Source organism: Zonotrichia albicollis, chromosome 6 (genome assembly GCF_047830755.1).
Source record: "Zonotrichia albicollis isolate bZonAlb1 chromosome 6, bZonAlb1.hap1, whole genome shotgun sequence".
In the NCBI taxonomy this organism is placed as follows: Eukaryota; Metazoa; Chordata; class Aves; order Passeriformes; family Passerellidae; genus Zonotrichia; species Zonotrichia albicollis.
The window spans coordinates 29,903,199-29,929,773 of NC_133824.1; the positions used below are offsets into that span (position 1 = coordinate 29,903,199).

The following is a 26,575-nucleotide window of genomic DNA, read 5'->3' on the forward strand; positions in this document are numbered from 1 at the left end:
CACTAGCACGTTTCACACCTGGCTGCGACGGGAAAGGACCACGATGGGGCTGTTCTACAGCAAGAGCCAGGTGAGAAAAGGCAAGAGGAGGCTGCCTTGGGGGCAGAGGGGACCTGCTCCACGAGGGGATGTTTCACCTCTTGAATCTTCAGCTCTGAGAATTATCCTGAGCAAAGCAGGGTTTCCTTCTGACTGGGTTTTGTGACTACTTTGTGTTTTGGCCTTCAGGAATGCAAAAACTTTTTTGATGTAGTAATTTATTGTTTTGGAGATTCCTAATTAATTTTAAAAAATACCTTTTTGCTTCCACCTGACTGGGCTAGGAAAAACAACGCACTGAGGAAAAATGAGTTATCGCTAATGTCAATGAATGCATAGGGAAAGTAAGGAAACTAATAGTATATGAGATGTTAAATATAGCTCTCTTAAAAAGTGTGTCAGTTTTTGGGCATAAGGGAATGAATGGTAATGTACTGTTATATACTGATCTATGTATTTGTTGCAGAGATACTCCCTGCTCTGTAGGTAGTGTGCTGTTTCCTCACAGGTTTGTTAAGTGTCTTTTGGTAACCACCTTTAGGTTTCGGTGGTTTCCCAAAATAATAAAAAGGCTTGGGTTGGAAGGAATCTTAAATCATCTAGCTCCAACCTCAGCCCCAGGGGGAGGGATATCACCCACTACTCCAGGCTGCTCAAGGCCCCATCCAACCTGGCCTTGAGCACTTCCAGGGATGTGGCACCCACAACTCCTCTGGGCAGAGTGTTCCAGTGCCTCAGCGCCTCTCAGTAAAGAATTTCTTTCTAATATCTGACCAAAATATCTTTTTTGGTTTAAAGCCATTCCCTCTCATCCTATAACTAGCTGTGCAAAAAGTCACTCTTCCTCTTGTTTAAAAGCCCCCTTTAAGTACCGAAAGCTGAAAATATTTCCTTTGATACATTCCTCAGAGCTTTGCTTAAAGGAAGATTGAGTGGGCTGAATTATTCAAAGAGAAGTAATTAACTACAGAGTTGTGCCTTTCACTCACTCCTCCTGACAAGTTTGGGATAGTCTCTGAAAGGCCCTTTCTAGTCCTCATTTTTTAAAAGCCAGCACTTGTGTCTCTATATCAGACATAAGAATGTAATTATGTAGCTATAAATCAACTGATGTGCAGCATCATTACACCATGATATCGTTACTAATTCCTGCCCTGCTAGATTGTTTGCTGTTTGTTGTGAAATATAATGGATGTATATGACATCCTGTGAATTTTCTCAGACCAAGATGTGTGTCAGCTGTATTAATAACACAGCAAGGTTCTTTATCACCCCTTTCTATGAGATTGGGTTGTAAGAGTCAGATACCTCAAGCTGAAGGTTTACCACAAGTGTTCTCAGAATGGACAAGGGAGGACGTCAGAGGTCTGGTCTGTGGTCACACTTGGCTACAAACCTTCTGGGAAGAAAGCAATGCACAAGGAGGAACCTTTCTGAAATGTTTTTGTTGCTTGGAACTGAAACACTAATTCAATTCTGTCTCATGCTATACTTCTGTTCTTCCTTTTTGCAATCTCATCGCATGCATTTTGTGTGCTTTTCAACAGACAGAACCATCTCCATGCAACTTGCTCACTGTAAAAATCATACAGATGAAAAATGCCAGGAAAGCAGACTTGTGTGAGTATCTTGGCTATACCCCTGGAGCATCCTCGTGCTTGTAAAACTACTCTGAATATATCAAGTGTCACAAACACTAGAGACTACATTTAAAAGGAGAGAGATAGAGGATGTGTGATCCTGGTATGCTGAAGATGAGACAACACAGTTAGAAGACATTGTTTTTCTTATAACTTTGTCCATATAACACTGAAGTCTAGCCACCAGTTGTAATGCAGAACATGTTTGCATAGATTGCATAAAATATTTCACATCTTAATCTGCAAATAAATGTTCTTTTATTCACAGGAAAGATTGCAATAAGAACTTTCTTTCCATGGTTCCTTCTTACAGAAATGTCCACCCTGTGTAACCCTGGGCTTATCAAGGAATATTTGATGTGAGCTCAGAACTGCACACTTGACACCTCTTATGGATTATCAAATTTCATTCAGCAATAGGCATGGCTCATAGTCAGCTTTTTCTATTCTTAAAAACTTTTACAAACTGCCCAGGAATTACAGTTATGCAAATATTTATTAATGGTCCATAAATATCTCAACAGCGAAACATTAGAAAAAATGGCTTGAATTACACCCACCTCCTCCTATCTGAGAAGAGGGCTGATTGTCTTGCATCTGTTCATTTATACACATAGAAATGTCGGAATGCAGAAAGTTTCTATATAGGCAGGACCAAGCTAAAGTTGTTCACTTAAAAAGATCCAGGCCAAGATGTTTTTGTGCCTTTCCAACATTATTTGCTTCAAGTTCTCCAACAGTTTGTACAGAGACCAAAGATATGTGAAGTAGAGTTTTTCACTCTGATTCTTAGTGAAGAGCAGTAAGATGCTTTGTTGTTGATAAACGTATGGGGAATAAGAATCCATATGAGCCTTCTGACTAGACCACTTCTACAGCATGGAAAGCATATTTGAAGCTCAGTTATAGTCTGGAGAAAAATACTTTCCTACAGACAAAATCTATTTGAATGTACAAACATAGACACTGAGCTGAAAAAAGAGGTGTGGAAAAATTGCAATGCTTAGATATCTCCCTTATATAATTATGTTCTATTAAGAGGTCTGCATGACAATGAGCTTACCAACATTCCTTTCAACCTTTTTCTCATCTAGATCAATGCTTTTCATTTTCATCCTTAAGCTGGTTTTTTTTTCTGAATGGAGTTTATTTTGTTTTGATGGTTTGCTATTCAATATTAGAAAATTTCTAGGGCATGGGACAGGGAGTGAAATGCTCAGCCTTTTCTGCTTCCCAGTCCAAGCCATGTCCCACCCCCCCATAGAGCTTTCTAAAGAAGAAGTTTGTGTGAGAGATGATTTTGGAGGGGAAAAAATTTTGCACAAAAAACCGAGGACACGCGCTTGCAAAAGGTGAATATTTGTTGTGGATGTTCATTGTGTAGGAAAAGAAAATCATACCAGTCAGGGAGCACTGCCTTGCTTATATATTTAAATGTTAAATCTAGTTTTCACTGACAGCTGCTTATTTCCAGTAACATTTAATTGTACTCAGTGTGAAGATTTTTAGCTGTATTTATCAGAAAGATTTGCATTTAAACTGTTTGAGGACATATTTTCTATGCAGCCAGACATACAGAAGTCACTGAGTTCAATGACAGGCTCTTTATAATATAAAATAAACCTATATTTCAAAAGCTTAAATGGATTAATTTAATCTCTGCTTAGCTTTTCTGACAATGTAAAAGCTAATGCAAATTGCATGTCCATAACTTTATAGAACTTTCACAGAGAAGCAGCAAAATGGGAGCCTTGAGATAAAAAAATGCAAACAAAATTTTGCTGATTTGTGTAAAACCAGGGGAGTATTTTTGAGTTGATTCAGTCATCTTTACAATTCTCTAGAGATTAGCTTGACGCAGTCTTACAAACTCAGAAGCACATGTCCTCCATCACCAGCAAAGTGGACTTCTCATAGGACCATTTTCTTATCACTTTCTCATTCTACATTTTCTCAGCCCTGTTTTTATTACTTTCTCTTTCTTGCAAAGTTTTATAGATAGAGCAAGATTGCAAGTGTCACCTACTTTTGATTCACCTTACTGATTTTTGACATTTTAAATTGGCTTCTTCTATCTCTTGCCAATTGTGCCTAACCTTGCACTAGGTTTCTGTAGAGTTTTCAGATCACTTCATTTAATACTCATCTAGTGCTTAAAAGGTCTCCGAACCTGGTGCTGCAGGTTAACTTTATTATTGGTCTATCTGCTCTGTTTTCCAGGTAATAGAGATGGGAAATTAATCCATAACAAGAGAATCTCAAAACCTCACTACCATTTCTTATGGAATAGATAGTAAAAAACATTTAATAGGAGTTCAGTGCATAAGAGAGTATTTTTAACTAAGACAATTTAAAGGGTTTCCTTCTGCTTTTTAAACCCCGAATCTTTTTAGTGCACCCTTCCCACTGATCCCTTAGTGTGTAATTTATAACACAAATTTCCACTTGTGTATTAATGCATATCTGATATCATTAATAACACATGTGAATTTAGTGCCTTGTTTGTGTTCTTTATGTTCCCCTTTCTCACTGAGCACACCCACAAGCTCATCAGGCCCATTGGGCTTCTTGATATTCCTGGACCTGTGATTGCTTGCCAGTTCCCAGATCTGGGTGTGTCCTCCGCAAGCATCCTGATTCCCTAATGGGGTAAGCCTTGGATGTGCACCAGTCCAACCCACCCTGAAATACACAGCTTTGTCTCCTGAGATTTTGCAGATTTCAAGATCACCTTGGGCAACCACAATAGCTCCAGGACAAACAGGAGGACGCGGCTTTTACAGCATGTGGTTCAACTTGGGAGTTCCCCATGGCAGGACATCACGAATGCCAAAGCTTATGCAGGTTGCAGGCAGGGTCTGGACAAGTTCATAGAAGAAAAAAGAAAACCCAGTTAAAGTAGGCTCAGGAAGTCTCTATATGTTAAATTGTGAGGACTGAGAGAGCAGTAAATTATATTTTCTCTCTTACACTCTCCTTAGACACGCATTTATAAATGTGAGGCATCATGTCCATCCATGATAAGACCAAAGGTCCTTCCCAAAAAAAAGTGGGCAAGGGGACTAAAAACCAAGATGCTGCGGAGAAATTAAGTCTTTAAGTGGAGTTAACAAATGGAAAAGCAAAGAAACAAAGTGTTAAGGGTTAAACAATGTGAAAGTAGGCTACTGCATGGGGATGTTAAGATGAGGAATTTTAAGCCATCGTTCTCTGCTTCCTGAAAACACCCAAGACCCCTCAGTGGACATTGAATGTGGGTCCTTGGCTAAATGGACCTTGACCAGTATAGAGTTAAAAATATTATTCATTATTTTCTTAGTAAGAAAATGATATTTTTCTAAACTTTTATAGGTTTTTATTTTAACTATGCTTTTTAATTTTGGAAACTTCAAGTTTTGGATTTCTTTTATATAAGACAAATTTGGGTACTATACTTTATCAAACAATTAAGTATATTTTATATTTTAAACAAAACTTTTTTACAGAATTGCAGTAGCAATTCTGCCACATATGAGATCAATTCATGTTAAAGTCCCTTGAGATCCAGGAAAAATTATAGTATGTAAAATACATTATTGTTTGAGGAACTGTGTTCTACCATGATATTTATTGCAGGAACACGTAGACTTCCTCTGGTGTTCTGCTCTTGCACTGTTGTTATTGTTTCATTGTTATTTATTACTTACTTCACCATTTAAGCACTGGCAACTACACACTAGCAGCCTATTGTTCTAGGTGCTGCATGAAATATGATTATAAAATCAGAGGATGTGGCGTGATAAAGACAAACAAGCAAGATTGTTTAGCAATATCTCAACAAAGGAGTGTTTAAAAGAGGGATGTAAATGATCTTACATAAGTACAGTTTTAGGGATGCTTGTAGAGTGCTCCACCCAGAGTTAAGGGGAGGGTGGGAGAAAGTGTGAAAGCTTTTTCTTGAAGTTTACCAATCAGAAGATGAATACTGAATGCTTCCTGGGGCTAGGAACTGATCTCCTTGGACAGAACAAATTCTGATAAGTCTGCCTGTAAATTGCCTTCTGGAAGGCCACAGAAGTAGCCCACATTCCTATTTAAAAGACAGTATTAAAAGTTTCAATGCCATCAATTATCTAGTATTTTGCCCTCTGGAAGACACTGCTGCTGACTTGTCCCCCTGCCCTTAGCCAGGTACCTACTCAGCTATGAAGTGGGAGAAAAAGAAGAAAAATGCTCCTCTCCCTTGGTATTGATAGCTTATATTTTGTGACTTGACTGGGTCCAAGTGCAGGGAGAACAGGTCAAGGAGATGTTCTGGGCAAAAACAGGGTTTGAGACCACATTCTTGGTTCAGGTCCTTTTAGCAGCACAATCAGAAAAAACTAAACCTTAAGTATCATGAAAAATCTACCTCCCAGAAAGAGTGAGGAGCTAAAGGCAGTCCATAAGGAGAAGGATGCTTGAGGCTTCTGCCCAGATTACAGATGGGCTGAAGCTTGCAGCTGTTAACATTAAAAAAGGAGATGTAATTAAAAAGAAAACGTTTGGTTGAGCCCTGCTTAAATTTGAGCTCTCAATGAGGCAGATGAGATTTCAGCTTGAGCCAGATGTGTGGGTGTCCTGCTGTTTGGGATGCAGCATGGGGCTGTGGCTGTGGTGTTTTTTAGCATGGGTCATGTTGTTGCAATGCTTCCTACACACAATTAAGATCCAGTCCTGCCTGCTATTATCCTGGAAGATAATTAGACACTTAGTGTAATAACTGGACGAGGAGACCATGCTTTCATAAATACCTGCTGCCACACCTTCTTTTGGCCGGATATTGCCCCACAGGAATACCATGGCTGCCATCCCAAGCATGTTTGACAGCTGTTAATGTGTCATGGTGGAGGGGAGGGACCCGAGAGGTCCCTGGTGTGATGCTGTGCTGTGTGCATCCTGTCAGAGCTCGGTTGCTGTAGTTAGGTGTTGGTCAGGCTGACGCACAGGGTGGTGAGAGTTTGCTGGCACGTGGCTGGCAGTGTGAGCCTTGTGTGTGTGCATGCAAAGGCAGAGGGATATTGCAGTAAGACCCACCAGGCAGGGCACAGGACAGGCTGTGGAGTGCCATTTCTCACACACGTGCTTATAACTGGAGGTGGTCAGGCAGAGCACCAGCCTGAGGTGTCCAATGTGTGTAAAAAACTTTCTGGGTGTTGTAAATGCCTCCCTCTTAACAGCTGGAAAATAAATTATAAACAAGAGGTAATTAGGTTATAGAGACACTTCTGAAGTGCAAAGGGCATCACCAAATGCATTTTGCACATGGGAAGAGGGAAGCACGCTTCTTTAGTGGCTGCCAGAAATCTCCCAGAGAAAGTCAGAGATTAAATAAGAAGTCAGGGCTCTGCTGTCTGACAGGTAGTTGTTTCTCAAAGGCGGATGATACAGTGCAGTAGCAGACAGTGACCACTTACAAACAAGAAATAATTGATGGAGTTTCAAAATACTACTGCGTTCTTTGCAACAGATGAAATCAGAACATGTGTTACTAATTGGGAAATGTCAATGAAATAAACTTTGGTTTACCCATAGACTTACCCATTTGGATCCTTCTGATCCTTCTCCTAGTGGTGACATGAGCCAACAGCAATCTGTGCTAATATAAGTCAGGGCTTCCCAAGTGCCAAAAAAGATTTTTCTAGGGACATTTCCTTATGCAAACAGAATTTTGGGAGCTATTAGAATTACTAGAAGCTCAGCTGATTGCTATGTGTTTTGATGGTGTTTTTAAAAATCAAATATCTTAATAGATACAAAAACTATTTCATCAGTCAAAGTTACTCTTCTTTCCTTCAGAGTTACTCAGAAAAGATGACTTAAGCCTCAGAGAAATCAGGGACAGAAAAAAGGCCAATTTTGTTAATTAGTGAGGTACACATGGGGAGTCAAGTATGGGTCAAGTAAATTATTTTTCATTTCCCAAAGTCAAGTCTGATAGTAAAATGAAGGGTGACAGGAGTTAGGCCTATTCAGATGCTGTTCAGATGAAGGCGTGTCTGCTGTGTGATGGCAGGAATGCCTGAGTGTGTGGTATCACAAGAAGAGGAAATATAAATCTACTAATGGGATTGGCATTTATGGCAATGCTCCCCATGCTATCTTTGGCACTTGTGTAGGTTGGTGTCCATAACTAAGAGATCATGTTCTGTAGGGAGACCATCCCTGACTTTTGAGTGTGGGTCCACAAGATCGTTAATCTAATGATTCACGCTTGCTTTTTTATTTCCTAATAATGATGACAAATATATTTGTCAGTAGATTATTCTGACCTCAGAATGAAAGTGCTTGTTGATGATGCAAGCCCTGCAGACTGCTGCTAACCACTCCTTCCAACTAAAAGCTCCTACGTGGAGTTCAGGTGGGAAGCTGCGCTTTACAAGTGGCCACTTCAGCAGAGAAAGGAAAATAAAAACACTGAAGATGCCCTCCCTATATCTGGAAATATTAAAATTACAGGTGAACTTTACGACCTGTACATGCCCCAGATGGAAACAGCAGAGCAATGCAATTTTGTGCAAAGAAGCAACGTCAGCTCTGTCTGGGCTGGGAAGAACAGACAAACTTCCACCTGTACACGAAGTGTTGCAAATACCTTTGCCACTCTGGCTGAGGCACAGAGATGTAGGTGAAAATAGTGACATTAGGCAATACATTTTTTAAATACAGCTTTATTGCTGAAAACTCTGCCCCAGTACAGCTGCTTCTCAAAGCAAATGTCATCCATCAAACTGTTTGACATTTCAGTGCCTTTCCTGTAATCTTCAGAGAAGCTTAAATTCAATATTTTCTTCTCCACAAGTGATTAATCTTTTTTTCTTGAAGTTTTTTTTAATATTTTCTTGAAAACCTCTGTTGCTGAGTATTTCCTTTTTTAACTTTCATAAGGGAAAAAAGCAGACTGAAATCAGGTGACTTGGTAGAAGATGTGCCTTCTGTGACAAAAAATTGGCTTCATAGGAACCTTAAATGAAACAAGTCTTGCCTCCTCTGCACTGGCAGCCAGAGGTCCTAGAGGAAAGAAAGGATGCTCAGGTAGTAGACAAGACAGAACTTACAGCCAGACCTACTCTGGACATAGAAAGGCATGTTTGTGCTTGCCTGTGGAAGTCCCGTGTGTAAGAGTTAGGCTCTGTCCATGAGCAGCCCCTGTCACAGCTGCTAATGTCCAAGGTGGCCAGCCCTGTGAGGCTACTCTGTGTGTGCCCCTGTGTGTATGGATGGCTCTTCAGCAAAACACAACTGAGTATTTTGAATGTTTTTTTTTTTTTCCACAGGACTTCTAAAATAGTAGTTCTTAAGAAGAACACACTTACAGGCCTCCACAATAGTAAAGCAAGATGGTTTTCTAGCAGCAGCTTGCTGGTATCTTAACTAGTGCAAGGCCTGAATTCTATGTATTGCTTTGTGTACAGAGATTAAAAATGCCCACCTTACAGGGGACTAGATTGTTGCATTGGACCATTGCTTTCCTGCTTTTCCTGTCTTCAACAGTAAGTCAGTCTGATTGCTATGTGAGCCTGAGACTGCCAACAGCTTCAGTGCAGCAGTTCCGCACCAAGACTGTCCAGAACAGCAAGAACCCAACATGGAACGAGACCTTCCACTTCACCATTCAGAGCCAGGTTAAGGTAAGACTGCTCCAGACACCTCCAACAGCCATTCTTACCAGACATCAAGCACACCATATAGTCCTTCACCTCTGCAGGTCCTTCTGAGATCCTTTGTGCAGTATCCACACTCTCTTACTGTACTTATTTATATTTTGATGGTTTGCTAAGACTGTATCTGCCCACACAGTCAATAGAGTACACAGAGAGCAACTGCAATATTTCTGTTTTTTCATTCCTTCCCAAGGTTCTTCTGCTAAAATGAAATATCTGTAGCATGTTATATTTGTTAAACTCTTCATATTTATTCATTTTTTTTCCCCAGAACGTTCTGGAGCTTAAAGTTTGTGATGAGGATAAAGTAACTGAAGATGACCATCTCCTCACTGTTTTCTTTGATGTCTCCAAAATCCAGCTGGGAGAAAACATTCAACTAAGCTTCCAGCTGAATCCACAGGTATGGATAAAATTCAAAGACAAAGTAAAGAGGGTGTGGTCAGGTGAGAATATGCTTGTGTGGAGAACATGCCAAGAGAGAGGGGGGAGCAGTCACCAAGAGGCCCTGCAGTATGGATTCCATTTGTCCTGCAAGGCCTACACTATTAGTCAGCTAAATTAGTGGATAAGATGCTAGGAGTATATGATACTAGAAGTATAACAGGTACAACATGAAGAAAATTAGGTCTGTGGCATGTGAAGCAACAAAAGGTTTATAGAGACCCCTGAAGGACACAGATTCCTGTAGGGTATCTCTCTCCACAGGATACCAAGCTGTTGTGACTACCTTAATTTTCTTTTGCAGGGAAAAGAGGAGCTGGAGGTTGAATTCACAATGGAGAGCAGGTGTGTAAGACAAAAGCTGGAAGTGTAAGATGGAAACACAGGGGTACTGCTACAAATTAGTTCACACTTGCAGCCCCCTAACACTGTCAACATCTGAATAGAACAGAAGGTAGCTTTGGGTAGAGTGTTTAATGAAGAAAGAATGCATGATGGTGCCTGGTATGCATGCATCTACTCTGGGCATCCAGACACACAGAGAAGCAAGCACAGGTGCTAGTGGGAGCATAGAGATATCCCTGATGGCAGCTGTTCATCAAGCTCAAAGGCATGTTCTACATAGGAGGAAGTTTTAAGTTTCCCCTCTTTACTGTGGGATCCCAGATGTTTGCTCTGTCATAACTACATTTTTTTCTGTTTCTTTGCTGACTGTATAGTTTATAGAGAGAATAAACACATAGATCAGTCCTTGTGCTGCTGATTTTTAAGGCAAATGGTATTTCCCTCCCTTTTTTATGACATGTTGGATGAATTCATTAACTTTTTAGCTCTGATTCTACAGTTTGAACTGAACAATTTTGGCCAACAGTGTGATTATGCCACCTGTGTACATTGTCTTCAGTGTGCCAGCAAATTATCCTCTCTAATACACTGAGGAACTTCTCTGTTTGGTGGATGTCCAAAAATGTTGCAAAATTCAGACTAACCTGTGAGGCAAATTGGATTGAATATGCATGTGGAATTTCTGATTCTGTTTATCTGCGCTGCCTATACAAAGATGGACTTTATCTTTAAAAGATAATGAAATAATGCTTAAAGAAGAGTCAGTAAAAGAGAAAAATAAGAATGTTCTGGTTTTGAATTGATTGTTTTCCATTTTGTCTTTCAGTCCAGATCCTCCTGAAAACATTATTACTAATGGAGTTCTAGTGGTAATTTTTATTTCATAATCCTTTTCCCTTCTGTACGGGAATGCTTGTTGCAAAGCTGGTGTTAAAGGTACCAGGCCATTGTGATGGCATGGAGGCATTGACCAAGTGCAACACACACAGACTAAAGCTGGTGTTGGCATTGGCTGTCCCATGTGGTCCCAGTTCGTGCTGGGAAGAGATTAGAGCAGTGAAGACTGTGAGTGCTCACCTCTGCCTAAAGTGAGCTAGGCTCGGGGGTATGACATCCCTCCCTCTGCCTGGGGAGAGCTGGGCACCCTGTTTGGAGAGCCTTCTCCCGTGGCTGATCCTCCTGAGGCCCTTGCAGGGCCATTCCTGCAGGCAGAGCGAGCAGATCCCTTCTCTTTCCTCATCTCTGTGCATTGTTATTTCCTATGGGGATGTCCAATCCCATCTCCCTAGACCTGGTAGTGGGTTTACAGGCTGGCACCCCCTCTCCCCTGAGGTCTGTGCCCCAAGGCCCTGTGGGCATGGGTCGAGTGTGGTGGATGAGGTCGAGCTCTGCTGACAGTGAATGCCTTTGTCTCTTGCCCTGTTGTCTCTCACAGTCCCGTGAGGTTTCCTGTTTGGACGTGCAGGTGAACGATGGCAGGCTGAGGAAGGACACTATGGGTGAGCCTTTCACTGACTTACAGAGCAAATCAGGTTGCCATTTAGTGGCAGAAGCACTCCGTGTTCCACACTTGAATATCCTGGTCTTAAAATTATTTAGGATGCAACACAAAATCTCACTGATGCCAGTGGCCTGTGGAGATGGTTGTAGTTGATCAAAAATATACTGATTATTCCTGAATTTGGTGACATGAGCATGTGGTCTAATTTCCCCACAAAATATTTTCCTCTTTAGCGACACCTTGCCAGATATTTACAATTTTCCAAAGTATTTGTGCAAGGAATTGAGGTTTTTTGGGACCTAAACTTGAAGTAACTCCTGTTGTCTCTGGATTCTGGGACAAAGTAATGGGCAGAATGAGAATTGGGCCTCTTTTACCTCCTAACTTGATAGAATACTTAAGGTGTAACAACATAAGACATGCCACTGGGTGAAACACAAGACACAGTATATTGAGAAAGACATGTACTGAACACTTAAAGCAGTGTATCACTGCCATGTCAAGCCCATACTTGTGGAGCTGTGTGCCTCCTACTCAAATTTTCAACTATCTTCTTCTAACATCTCATGATGACCCCAATCCAGCACACTGCTTAAGCGCCTGGATGATCCAGTTGAGTTCAGAGAAAAAGTTTGCTAGATGTGGCTGAAAATGTTTAAGTGAGGTAATTCTTTTGAAGGCTGACTATATACTTTGGAGTGTGTAGCTTTACAGAATATATTTCACCTTGAACCTTGTGGATTGATATCTTTCTACACAAAGGCCATTTTTTTATTACTGCAACAGATATATCAGATGCTTTTGGCATGAAAGGAAAAAACTATCAGACATTATTTAAGTGCTAGAAATATTTCAAAAGAAATATTACAGGTTGAAGGAAAGAGAAACATGATAGAGGGACTGAGATTTAACTGATATCAAAGAGAACTGTGGTCTGATTAAAAAAAACACGTTACTCCTCAAAGTCCAAAATTTACAAAGTATTTCAGCAATAAGATAGCATATAATATTACTACATTATTCTGGTGTAATAATAAGGTATTTTGCACATTTCAGACTTTCAGAAGAGTGTCCCCCCAAACTATTATTGTAAATCATTACCTAATGAACAGAGCTGTAGTATCTGCTATCACATGTATTTGGAAGTGCAGTGGTGCTATAGTAGCAGTCACTATATGACACGTTCTGTACACCATCTCTAAAACCTCAGATAAATCAGTCTACTTATTCTTCCTGTAATTTGGGTATCAAATTGATGTTGTTACTTTAGGAAAACATACATTACATTACTGTGCAAACAAATTATCCACTATTTTTGAAGAGCTTAATTTTGAACACCTTTGCTTCAGAGAGAAAGTTTGCACTGACTGTGGACGGGTCGTATGAAGGAACCCAGACGCACACGCTGAGCTCCTGCCTGTGCCCCACGTCCCCGGCCAGGTTCCACTACATCAAGTACAACCAGTCGGCGCTCACTGTGGCTCTGCCGCGGCGCAGACGCCTCAGCAGGGTACGTGAGCACCACTGACATGGAGCTCTCTCACTGGGGACCTCCAAGAGCTGAGTGCGTGTGCAGATCTGTGTGTGCTGGGAGTTAGTGCATGTATGTGAGACAGGAGAGACTGCTTTTATCTTCTTCCTCTCCCTTTTTTTTTTTAAATTTTTTTGGTCAAATCAGTAACTTGTTTATTTTTGTCTTAACTCTTTTTCCAGTCTATATCAAGTCAAAATGAAAGGGATATGAATGAATCTGTGACTCTACCTCTGAACTCGCTTCCTATACAAGAGAAAATATCAATAGGAGAGGTGAGAATAAGTCTTTCTTAGCAGAAAACAGCCCAACACCACTCAGTTCGGTGGATAGTTAGTCTTAGAGCTCAATGATTCAGTTCCTGTCAGACACAGCATGCTGTGGTGTAAGGTGTGAATGACAGTCACTCTGCAACAATGCAACAGTTACTTTTTCTTCTGTTTTGCAGTGGATCCAGGCATGCCCTGGGAAATCCTGTTCTGAGTTTAAACTAACTTCCTTAGGACATGTCTAATGTGTACGTTTATCAACAGAGTATGCACCCAAACAGTGTGCAATTAGGACTTATATTTGCAAAGTAAATGCCTGAAGTAGAAGATAAAATAGAGATCATCCATATGTGTATGGTTCAGATGCCCAGCTTTCAACAACCTTCCCAAATAATGAATGTTAAACAATGTGAAGCTGAAGAGCCCTAAGCCCACCTAGCCTGGGTGGATGGCTTACTTTTATTCAACCCAAATTGAGCTGGAACTTGTGAAGGTCTCTCACAGTCCAGACCATTGCTGGCCAGATTCTCCAGCCACATTGCTGAATTCAAAGATAGTGAAAGTCAGGCCCTAGGTGGAGTGGGGGAGGGAGGGGCAGGAGTAACAACCTGAGCTTGCTTACACTGTTTGTATTGCAATTTTCAGGACAGGACAATTGACTTGTACACAAAGGCAAATGAATGGTAAGTGAGCCTCCAGCAAGACCTGATTCTGTAACTGGGGAGCATCTGCTCCTATACAAAAGCTCATTTGAAATCAGTGGGGGTCGATGCAGGCTCAGATGGCAGCAGATTGTGAGTTCATCATGGGTTGTAGGCTTTTATTTGTGAGGTTCTCCTTTTTAATTGATGGCAAATTAAATAATGGGTCCCCTGTCGTCCATATTTCCAAGCTGCTAGCGCATCTCAGCAAGAGGTCTTGATTTGTGTGCACTACTGTGCCAAAAGATGGAGAAAGCAGCTCCACAAAGAAATCACATTTCTGAATTATGCAAACAAAATAACTTCAAGGCATGGTAGCCATTTCTCTAATATCACAGCTGCAGTGCCTGTATCTAGTTACAGGATGCATGGCAGCACTACTGAAGCTTGAAAAATAAATTATATGAGCAAATAAAACCAGAAGTCTGTAGTAGACACCATAATAGTGTCATGATTTGCTTTGCCTTCCTATTTACATTCTCATTTTCAGCCACAGCAATTAGCAGAGGCCTGTCTGTGGTGCTGTTTTTCCCCATTTATTACATTATGCTGTCCACAAACTGGTCTGTAAACACACACAAGCACAGCTGGAGTTGTCCACAGTGACTAATAATACAGCAATATCTGTGCCCTGGTCTCAGGACTCAGGGTCTGTGTTTCAGACCAAGAAACCTTGATGCTCGCCTGGGGTTTGACCTCTGCACAGATGAACAGAATTTCCTGCAAAACCGAAAGAAGGTAGTTGCTGCTGCACTAAAGGACGTTCTTCATCTGGAGGAAGATCTGCAAGAGCATGAGGTAACTAGTTAATGGCACTTTTGGGGATTTTTCTCTCTCCTTTCCCTCAAGCCTGGAGATGAGGGATGATTTTTTTACCTCCATCTGGATAAGGAGTGAGGATTGTTAACATCAGCTCATTCTCCAGGGCACTTTGCCACCAGTGTGGTCTCAGCTAGAAAGTTCAACTGTCTGTTTAGATGAGCAAATTCTCTGTTTCCACTCAGCTTACAAGTGAATTAGTTGAAGGCATTTCAAACCAATAGTTTAGTTTGCATTTCTTAAAAATGCTCTCTGAAGTGCCAAGACCTAGTTTATCCCACAGGGATGTACAGTATAGAGAAATGTTGCTTTCTCTCTTAATTTATGTGTTTTATCTTACAAGTGTCTGGATGCTGCTTTTGCATTTCTGTAATCTTTTGACATTATTTGTGCCTTAATGCCTGAAAATCTATACTTTCTGCTCTTTTTTGTGTCAAACAGGTGCCTATAGTGGCTGTGACCACTGCAGGGTGTGGCATAAGAGCCCTCACTGCCATGTATGGCAGCATTTTGGGTCTCCAAAAGTTGCGTGTTCTGGATTGTATTTCATACATCAGTGGTTCATCTGGCACAACATGGTGAGGAATCATTTTGATACTGTTGTTTGGATCTTGTTGTGTTAAGAAAAGCCTGTGTTCTGTCGTGGTTTCAGAAAGAGTAAAAGCGATCAATTGAGTTATTGCTTCCATCTTTGGGCCATGAGTCACCTATGAAAGAATTATTGAGCATCGTGATCCATCCCTAACCAAAAGAGGAGACTTTATTGGAAGTTAAACATCCTTAATCCTATAGAAAATGATCTTTCATTGTTATCTACTGTTTGACAGAAACAGCATTGACAGCTGTTGTGTTGTATCTCAGATTAAGTGATTTTTCTCTGGTTGCCTTTAGACTTTCATTTCTGCTCAAAGTAAACTCAAAGAGAAGAGTAACTAAAAGATAAAATTATATGCATCCAAAACTCTACAAGGTTTTCTTTGAGTTTCAAAAGCATCTTGTTAATGTCTCCCTGCATTCCATTGTGTTTCCTGTCTGCAGGACAATGACAAAACTATATGAAGATGCTGAATGGTCACGTAAGGATCTTGGGGAAGTAATTATTGAAGCACGGAAGCAAGCAGCCAAGTGCAAGATGGGGGCTTTTTGCTTGAAAAGTCTGAGGAATTATTACAGAGAGCTGAGCCAAAGGACCCAAGCAGGACATAAAACATCTTTTATTGATCTGTGGGGGCTCATGATTGAAGCCATGTTAAATGATGGGGTAATGTCTATACATCTTTCTTCTCATAAAGTTGTTGACTTAATATTTACAACCATTGCAAGAAACTAGAGCCCTAGGAAGAGACACCTGGTCAGTAACATTGTACTTGGTGCATAGGCAGAACACCAATTATTTACATTAATATCTTGGAGGCAGTGTATGTCTACACTGGAGCCTGAAGTGTGATGGAATGTGCCAGAAATGCTTGGACTAGCTCAAAAGTAAGCATAATGCTGATTTACACTACTGCTGTGCAAGAAATTTTTAAGGTTCTTAGGTGGTTTTTACAGCCCTATGCTTTTATCTCTCCACTGCTGCAATATTTGCACAAGGTGCAATCTTAACTTGATTGTACTGCAGATGTACCCATTATGTTCAGTAGTTTGTGACTTAGTGATAAGAAAGTATATAGGTCCAGAGCTGGTGAGATATATTAGCTACAGTGGGTGCCTTTCAGCTATTTTGAATTTGATCTCCCAGAATCTTCAATTTCTAATTTTATTGTAACGATACAAGCAAAAACTTTCCAAACTTTCTCCAGACTGATGATATCTGGAAAAAAGTTTGAAAGTTTTTTTTGAAAAAAATTGCAAAATTATGTAAACATGGTTTACTTTTTAGATGAAACAGATAAGATTAAATACTCTCATTTCATATAATATTCCACACAGTGATTCCAGCCTCAGTGCTACATAGCAAAATTTGCTAGAACTAAATTTGGCTGAAGTATACTCAAAACCTTCATTTCCTGTATACGTTGTTAGTATTGGACAGCTCAACGACTTTTCTTCTGTAGATTTTAACTTTCAATATAGTATTTTAAAAAAGAAATCTTGATTAGAAGGGCATTAACGTGCTGCCTTGAAGAGCTCTTATCATTAACAGATGAAGTATATGATAACAGCTGAATTACCCAGATAAGCAGTATATTCTAACTTACATTTAACGATACAAAGCTAGAACAGAATGTGAAGTGATTCACTGCTGTCATTGTGTACTGAAAGCTGAACATGGCCGGTTATCTTAACAGAAGTTGTTCCTGCTTTCTTGTCCTCTGTTATTCAAGCACATGGAAGTAAATTCAGGAGCAAATTCAGGAAAATGATGTCTTAGTCTTTATAAGCTGATGTTTTTAAGGAACTGATTATAAGCCAATGCTTTGGGGTTTTTTTCAAATCCAGAAAAGCCACCACAGACTTTCGGATCAACGTCAGGCAGTGAACCAAGGTCAGAACCCACTGCCCATCTACCTTGCCCTTAATGTCAAGGACAAAGTTGCCACCAAAGATTTCAGAGGTAATGTTTCAATTGCAAAAAGAGCTATATTTTCACCCAGGGAGATACACTGTGGGGATACAGTAAATAATGATGAATTGTTTTAAATTCTCACTCCAAGCCCAGAGAAGCAGTGTTCAGATATGTAATGAGTAACTGGGCATGGTACATGTCAAGAGTTCAATTTTTGTAAGATCTCTTGGCATGCGATTGTCTATTTTCAGGTATTAACTTCAGACTAATAGCACAACATAATTCTGTGACAAAGTCTCAGAGATTATATTAATTCTTCAAGAAAATAATTCACTAGACCTTTAAGTTTGCTGAGTATATGTTCTGGTCCATGATGGGAACTATATGATCTTTGAAGTCCTTCCCATCCAAGCTATTCTGTTACTCTGTTTCTCATAGCTGGCTAAAGGCAATAGAAGTCAATGTGAGTTCTAGTCCACCTTCCATGAGAAAACTTTGTACTGACTAAATATAAAGAAGAATTTGAATTTTCTCCAGCCCTGACATAGTTCTTCCACAAACCCGGGGACAGTGTGATAGCTGGTTCAGCAGCAGCTGTTGGCAGGGTTTGTTCAGGACACGTGCTGAGTCCGTTCTCTTATGAGAGCCAGTGTCTGAGAGGCTTATTCCAAACCTGGCAGCCGGGCTATTTTCTATAGTGGAGCTAACCTTGGTGCGTGTGTTGGCAGAGTGGGTGGAGTTCACGCCTTACGAGGTGGGCTTCCTGAAATACGGCGCCTTCATTCGCGCCGAGGATTTTGGCAGTGAGTTCTTCATGGGCCGCTTGATGAAGAGGATCCCTGAGTCACGAATCTGCTTCATGCAAGGTAACTCACCAGCCTGGGGGAGTGACAAGATTTTCATAGAAACATCAAGGATTCAGGAACTCGTTCCCAGAAACCTGCTGCTGTCAGCATAAGGCAGCAGAGGCACTGGGTGAGTCAGCTGAAAGGCTCCCCAGGGAAGTGGTCACAGCACCAAGCCTGCCTGAGCTCAAAAAGAGTTTGGACAGTGTTCTCAGGCACAGGGTGTGATTCTTGGGGTTGTCCTAGGCAGGGCCAGGATGATCCTTGCAGATCTCTTCCAACTCAGGATACTCTATGATTCTATGTTTCCTGAGACTCATTCAACTGCCCGTGCCAGCAAATGAGGTTTTATCATATGGTCTAAGAGAAAAATAAACTAAAATGGCAAAGAAGTTGTCATGCAACTTTGTGAGTGCTTTTGAGGCATCATCATTTCCTGTAGCTTGCAAAAACTTTTCAAAATTGAAAATCTATGATACTCTCTGGAAGCCAAATAAAATGTTGTAAAGAAATCAGTGGGGTGAAAAAGAGGACAATCATAGAAGGAGCTGTCTGAAAAATATTTCTTTATGAAAGGAAAAAGGAATTGAAAATAGGAACATGAAAATGGAATTAAAAAATATTTCCAGGTAAAACATGGTGAGAGGGAAAACACTTGGACTTTTTTCTGAAATAAGTTTGCCTAAATAAGTTTGCATTTGGAGTCTACCACTGAAACAGATTATGAACTTACACAAAAATTGAATAGAAATTTGAACAAGTTAGAGAAGAGCTGGGGAAGGAGCAGAAGGCAGTTTTAAAAGAACTTGTGTTTACATCTGCACTGCTTATTATACCTCTCTGACTTTCTAGGAATGTGGAGTAGTATCTTCTCCAAAAATCTCTTGGATGCCTGGCATGCAGCTGACAACTCAGAAGACTTCTGGCACAGGTGGACCCAGGACAAAGTGACTGAAATAGGTAAACCAAACTTTCCTACAGACTGCACTAAAAAGGGCAACTCTATTCACATTTCCCATTTTTTGAGCTTTTCTGTCATCCTGTTTCTCTCAGTCTCTGGATATGGGATATACCAGAAAAATGATGTTATTTGATTTTATTGAATAATCAGTGCTTTCTTTGCTTAGATAGTGAGACTGTGACAAGAAGGAAAAGCACCATCAGACAGGCCTTGATATAAAGGAGATAGGGATGGACACATATGGTGGTCTCTAAAGAGTTGTCCTTAAAAAGCTGGGAAAGAAATACTTGTGTCAAAGCCTCATGTAATCTATTTGTTAGCCAGAAAGAAGCTTGATTGTTCGTTTCAATATCTCCTTGCCCTGCACAGCACATCCCTCCCTCAAAATCTGAAAGACTTGGTAGACAACAAACAAGTTCAATGTGGTGGAGCTCTTACAGCAGCTGAGAGAAGCAGCTCCATGCTGAAAGACCACTCCTTGGAAATACTCATGAGCATCTTCATAACAAAATTCAAGCAAAATCAGTGAATAGACTTGGGCCACATTTCTGTGGACTATGTTTTCATAAAATATCCCCAAAGCCTTATGTTTGAGTTTATATAAATAATTTGCAAGTTTTGTTGAATTCAGGTGTCCACAACTGAACCAAATAGAGCAATCTATGTTTTTAAAAGTAAAAATATTTAGTTAGAAATTAAAATGCTGAAATTTTTCTATACTTTTCAAAATAAACTTTAAATTTAATATTTAACATAAAAGCAGTAATCCCTTAAAATGTATTAATAAAATTATTTTCCCTGTTTGTTGTATGCTTGGAAAAGTGAATTACTTCAGTGTGTACCAATATCATATTATTTTATGAGAAACATATTCCTTTTGCCATGTGTAATCAACCAGAGTTTAGAAAACACAAGTTCATACTTTTGTCACAAAATTTACTGAAACTCACAGCAGGTCACAGGAAAAATTATGCAATGCTGAGCTGTGAACACACGATTACAGAAGACCCAGTGACCCTTTCTCCTCTTTGTGTCTAGCCTCTGCTTAATTATGGTTATAATTCACTTTCATGCCGTTTATGCTGTGTATCTGCAGAGGAGCAGCCAGACCTGCCTGAGAAGCCGTATGAGATGGCCACGTGCGTTTTCACTCCTACGAGCGGCCTCTCCACGACGCTCCGGGACATCCTGACGGATCGCCCCGCCGTCTCCAAGTACCACAATTTCCTAAGGGGCTTCCAGATGCACAATGAGTACATCCAGCATGAACAGTTCACAAAATGGAAAGGTGTGGATGGCTCTCCTGCCTACAAATCTCACTGGGGCAGGCACAGGGGCTGGGAATTAGTGGGATGTTTGCATGTCCCGAAGAGAACTGACTGGGTTTTGTGGTTTCCTGTTAGTGCTCACTGAGAAGAGGGAGAATGAAGGAACTACCCACACCTTTCACTTTCAGTAACACAAATGTTCAATTATTTAGTCCTTGGGTACTCAAAATCCTCCCAGGAATAAAAATTCCTAGGATGGGGCTCTGCATATAAGGCAACATACGTGTAGGTTTCAGCGCAGTTCATGGGTTTAGAAACACAACAAAATGTGAGTGGAGAGGCTGAAGGAGCTTTAGGATTGCTGCATGCTACCTGCTCTAGCGCAAAGGGAAAATCTTGGATGGGAGGGAAGCTCACCTTCCTTTTGCCTTCTAACTTGACAGATGTATTTTTGCAGTGTGCTAAAAGCTCTGAATCTTCTATTCTTTAGATACTTTGCTAGACACCTCTCCCAATGACCTGAGAGGCAACTCAGAACACCTGGAGCTGGTGGATGCAGCTTTCTTCTTTGAAACCAGTTACCCACCCCTTCTGAGACCAGAGCGGAAGGTGGACGTCATCATACACTTAAATTACACAGGTGGATCACAGATATTGGTGAGAAGTCTCAAAACTGATTTTCTTTCACAACAGCTTTTGCTGTGCTTTCCACTACTTTCAAACAGGTGTCTATGAAACATGGAACTTAGTGGAATTTAGTAACATGCTGTTTTCAAACCTTTGAAAAAGAATGGAAATTTCTAGAGAGGCAAATATGTGTATTTTTCTCAAATTACTTTTGAAATATCACCAAGTTCTTCACCAGTGAAATGCAAACAGGCAAAGGGAAGTTAAGAAAGCCTTGCTGCAATGTTTATTATGGTCTTATATATAATATTTAACACCACAAATATAGTTGGGAAATGTCTGTGATTCAAATGCTAAATTTAATTTGCATTTTGCTTATAAATGCATGAGTTTTTTCTTCCTTTTTTATTTTAATGTTGATTTTCTAGCAAGAACAGGCTAGTGAGTAATGGGTTTCTTCATCTTTATTTTATCTTTTTTAATAAATACATTTTTTCTCCCTAAATGGTGGTCTTGAGCATTTACTGCTCTTGCAGGTATCTAATTTGGTTAAGATGGTTATATACATTTTGAAAGCAGTATTTAGTATTTAACTACAAAGTTCACTGGTGAATGTTCTGTCAGTTTTTCAAGTGGAAAACATTTAAATGGTGCAATTACACATGAAAGATACTTGTCTTTGTACTTCAGTGGAAATGATAATATCTTCAACTATATTTCTTTCTTATAGTCTGAAATCTTTTGGAAATACTTAATTCAAAATGAAGTGATACTTTTTTGTTAGGTATTTTAACAAAGTTGGTCACCATAAATGGGCTTTCTGATGAATGTTTTTAGTGCTGTATTTTGAGGTCTAGAGCATGTTATTTGAAAGTCTCATGTTATTTCTAAAATTCAAAGCTATAGACATGGGTACATTGGTCTTAAAACCGTGCTAAAGTTTACTGAGGTCAATGCACAATTTATCCTGCTATATAAACAGATAATGGGACTGGGACTCCTACTGCCTTAGACTGCAAATATAGTTTTGCTTAGAGGCATATTTTTTCTCACTCAGTTCTCATTTAATTAATGGTCTGTAAAGTGTTTTGAATTTATCTGTTCTGTTTCTACATCATATTCTCATTTTAGAGATGTGCCTTAGTACAGGTTTAAACTCTCTTTGGCATCTTGATATTAGGTGTTTTCCTGGAAGACTATTTCCAAATGGTTCCTCAGGCAACTGAATAGCAGTCCTTGGGCCTGCATGTGTCCATGTTATTTCTGCTGTCTGATTCTCAGTCTGTTTCATGCAACTTTGCATGAACTGCTGGGCTTTGGCAGCAGTCTGATCTTTGCTCTTTTTTCTGTTCCTTGTGCTGCTGCTGTTGACCAGCCCCTGGAGCAGGCTTGCAAATACTTTGCAGAGCAGGAAATTCCATTTCCCTGCATTGGACTGACAGATGATGAGAAGAACCTGAAAGAGTGCTACATGTTTGATGGTGCAGACACCCCAGGAGCTCCTCTGCTGCTTTATTTTCCATTAGTGAATGACACTTTTCAAAAATATGTAGCACCTGGTAAGTTAACAGTACCCAGGGAACTTTATTGACTCAAGGAACATTCCCACTCCCTGGGTGTTTTTCCCTCAACCCAACAGAGCCTCCCTTTGTTTGCTTGTTCAAACAAGTGAATAGATTGCAAAATGGGACGATTCAAATTGTTTGCAAAATCTGGTGAAGTCTTGTGAATATTTTTATTTGTATCTTGGTGCAATTCAGGGAATAGAAGAAATGTGTTCCTCAACTAGAAGAATGGAAACTAATCTCCTCTTGCAATTTCTGAGAGTTTACTTTAGTGAATAGAACAAAGTATATTTTTCAAATTATGTGTGGTTTTATGACACTCAGATCTAGGTGAGAATCACTGTATAGAATGGTTCTGTGAAGGGCCACTATGCCTACTATTTAGGCCATTTAAGATGCTGATTTAATATGCTGGAATATCAAAGCAATCGTACATAAAGTGTCCTTCTGGATTAGTATTTGAGATGGAGACTTTGCTTTTAAGATGGTATCCAAGCCAACCAATATTCTGCTTCATCTTGTCCCGTATATCTGTATTCCTTTTAGTTTGTGCTGTACCAAAGAACCTGCATGGTAAATCTTGAGCAGTGGTGACCTCACAAAATGATGTGGCCAGTAGATGGTGCTGATTGCAATGGAAATGACACTTGTTTTATTCCAATAGGCTTTGTTCAGAAGCAGATTTCTGAGAGATCATAGCACTGCACTTATCTTCATAGTAACTGCATCTATGATCTCTCCCTAATTATTATTGACCTATCAAAGTATGGTATTTCTGTGGGATTATACAGACACATTCCTTTTTTTTCCCTTGACAGGCATGACACGTACTGCTGCTGAAATGGAACAGGGCAAAGTTGATATCTCCAGTTTCTCCTCTCCCTACTCAACCAGGGAGGTCTCGCTGAAAGCAGAAGATTTCAACAAGCTTCTGAAGCTGGCTAATTACAACATAATGAACAACGAGAACATGATTCTTCAGGCCTTGCGCATGGCTGTGGCACGGAAGAAACAAGCCCTGAGCCAGCCAGCACCACAGGCACAGCCCTCTGCTTGACCAGCACTTCCCTGTCCCTTACTAAGCATTTACCAACACAGCATACCTGTGATAAATACTTCACCACTCTTGACAGGGGCCATAGCTTTCTAAGTAACCTTCTCAATCTTATCCAGAATTGCGGTATTAAACTCAGCAGTTTCTGTTGTCAATACCATCTCACTGTGATGTTCAAAAGATGAAGATTCAGCTGTGTGTGATAGGGAAATAGCATTAGCTCTCCTTGTCTGCAATCTCTTATGGTCTTGGTGTCTAGCTGCTAATATTTTTTCATAGGCAAAATATTTTGGCCTTGGGACTATTGGTAGCAAAACCATAAAGCCCTCTTCAGACATCAAAGGTGATTGCCATGCAGTATCAGTTTAAAACATTTTACTTAGTTTTAATAACCTGAATGAAATGGGCTTCTACCTTTAAAGAGTTTTGTTTCCCAGGTGCTTCTTTTCGCTCATAAATTGTCATGAAATCAATATTTTATGAAGCATGTTTAATTTTTCAAATTTGTGTTGGACAACAGAGATATGGATCAGTGGCCGTTTAGGTCTTTGACCATCTATTCTTATCAATTAAACCAAACTTAGAAATTTGATTTGAAGGACTATTGCTATTTCCTCTCACAACCAACTGTGTCCTGTCTCAGGTCACACACATGTTCTGAAGGTATCTCCCTGAAATGCAATTTTGCTTAGTACCATCTGGAACTTGTTCAGTACAGTGTATTGAACTATTTTGAAATCAGAGAGCATGTGAAGGGGATTGCAGGATGTATGGTAATTGAACACTGGAGACATGCAGTAAGATACCAATATTCTGCTCACTGCATCACAGTGTATCCCACACTCAAACACACTTAAGGCCAAGAAAGGTCCAGCAGAGAGAGATGTGGAGCTTCTGTTTCTGGTGAATTCTTCCTTAGAGGTAACTGGAGAGAGAGAGGTATTCTTTTTCTAGATCTGGAGCTGGTTGAGAAGTTGATTTTTACTGGTTTTGCACAAAGAAACATTGTGAAAAAAAGGCAGATGCTGGCATCTAGGAGTTTGTCAAGGGTCAGCCAAGATAAGCCTTACAGGAGTCCCTCAGAGCCTAAACAAGTAGGCAAGAGCTATAGAAGAGTATATCCTTTCCACAAATTTTTCAAAAAGGTACATGGATAATTTCTGCCTTATATTCTGAAATCCTGCTCACTGTTTTATTTGAGCTCATGAGCTCAAACTAAGATACCTGAACTTTCAAAATGGGTATCATGACTGACTCCTTAATGCCTGCCAGGGAGGATATATTTTTATTTGTCAAAGTCCTCCCACAACTGCAAAGTTCCAATATCCTATTGGAATTTACAGCTTTGTAAATTCTGCAGGTCCCGAGGAACTCTGGTGCAGTTTCAATTCTCAACTGTTGTTCCTTGTTGGAAATATTTTTGTCAGGATTAGATACTGTGATTTTTGCCTCTGAATTTTTCAGTGATGGTGAGCACCTGCTCCTTCCTGATTTTACCAGCCCCGTACTGCTTGGAAAACACGTATTCCTGAGAAAATGAAAGCAGCTCCCTGTAGATGTCTGGTACAGCCTGCTTTACCTTTTGTATGTCCCATCTCAGAATCTGTGTGGCACACTAAAATCTCAGGTGATCTGAAGGAAACCAGAAAAGGTAGCTTCTCAGCCACTGGCATGGCGTCTCGTATGTTCACATTTGTTTTGTCCCAAGTGCCAGTTCTGGCACTACTACTAGATTTTCTTCAAGCAGAGGCATTTGACAGCCTTGACAGCCAATGTCTGAGATGAGCTCTCTCCAGCTCCATGCCCTGCAGCGCTTCCTGTGGAGAAAATTCCTGCAGAGAGAACTATTTGGGTAGGAGAGGTGACAGAGGCCTAGAGATTGGCCCATTGTTTCCCTTCCTTGTACAAAGTTGAGCTAGTGAACACATCTTTTGTGGGTAAAACACCTCTTTTTTATACTTTTGTTACTAATATTTCTGCCGTTACTGTGTGTTTCTTATCCCACTGTTTTTTGCTTTCAGTAAATTGTTATCTCAACCCATAAATCTCTCCTTTTGTCCCTCCCTTACCAAATGGGAGGGAGGAGAGAGGGTGGCTTATCTAGAGTTTAATTTCTGGCGGGTGTTACACCACCACAGAGTGGTCCAGTCATTCCCTGCCTCAGCGGGACACGGCTGTGCTAACTCTGCAGGGCCAGGTTCCTGCAGCACAGGGTGCTCCCATGAGGGTGGCCAATGTGAGAAGCTGCCAGAAGCTTCCCCCATCTCCAGCAGAGTCAATGCCTGCTGGCTCCAAGACTCCCCCATCGCTGGCCAGGGCCAAGCCCATCAGCAGCAGTTGTACTGCCTCCAGGAGAATGTGTTTAAAAATGGGAAAAAACCCTGTGCAACATCAACTGAGAGGAGTGAGAACATGTGAGAAACAGGCCTGCAGATATGAAGGTCAGTGAGGGAGGAGTAGCTCTAGACTTTGGAGCTGCGATTCCCCTGATGCCAAACAATTGTTAAATAACTATTTAACTGGCTGTTTAATGGCCGTGGAAAGGCAGGCTGTCCCTCTCAGCCCTTGGTGGCCCATGGTGGAGCAGACATTCACCTGCAATCCCTGGAGAACCCCACACAGAGCAAGTGGGCACCTGAAGGAGGATGTGACACTGTGGGAAGCCTGTGAAGGAGCAGGACCTGTGGGCCCATGGAAAAAGAAGTCCACACTGGAGCAGGTTTGCTGGCAGGGACCCACACTGGAAGGGTGTGTTTCTGTGGGACTGCACGCCAA

The 26,575-nt window shown here is 40.6% G+C and overlaps 1 protein-coding gene across 1 annotated transcript; it reads left to right on the plus strand.

Moving 5' to 3' along the window:
• The first annotated feature begins 43 nt into the window (after nucleotides 1-43).
• On the plus strand, nucleotides 44-24,910 carry LOC102072511 (cytosolic phospholipase A2 epsilon-like). The gene is made up of 20 exons (XM_005480000.2): nucleotides 44-70; nucleotides 1,587-1,659; nucleotides 9,192-9,328; nucleotides 9,633-9,764; nucleotides 10,110-10,150; nucleotides 10,977-11,019; nucleotides 11,586-11,649; nucleotides 13,001-13,161; nucleotides 13,365-13,457; nucleotides 14,097-14,134; nucleotides 14,794-14,950; nucleotides 15,413-15,549; nucleotides 16,010-16,232; nucleotides 17,414-17,528; nucleotides 18,209-18,346; nucleotides 19,178-19,285; nucleotides 20,383-20,574; nucleotides 21,045-21,211; nucleotides 22,557-22,740; nucleotides 23,565-24,910. The coding sequence occupies exons 1-20, from the start codon at nucleotides 44-46 to the stop codon at nucleotides 23,801-23,803; spliced, it is 2,469 nt and encodes an 822-aa protein (XP_005480057.2). The 3' UTR covers nucleotides 23,804-24,910.
• The last annotated feature ends 1,665 nt before the right edge of the window (nucleotides 24,911-26,575 follow it).

Excerpts from the sequence above, each read along its gene's own strand:
- LOC102072511 (XM_005480000.2), top strand. The coding sequence starts at position 44 with ATGGGGCTGTTCTACAGCAAGAGCCAG. Across the intron at positions 13,458-14,096 it reads AGAAAATATCAATAGGAGAG|GACAGGACAATTGACTTGTA; the intron begins GTGAGAATAAGT and ends TGCAATTTTCAG. Across the intron at positions 15,550-16,009 it reads GGTTCATCTGGCACAACATG|GACAATGACAAAACTATATG; the intron begins GTGAGGAATCAT and ends TCCTGTCTGCAG.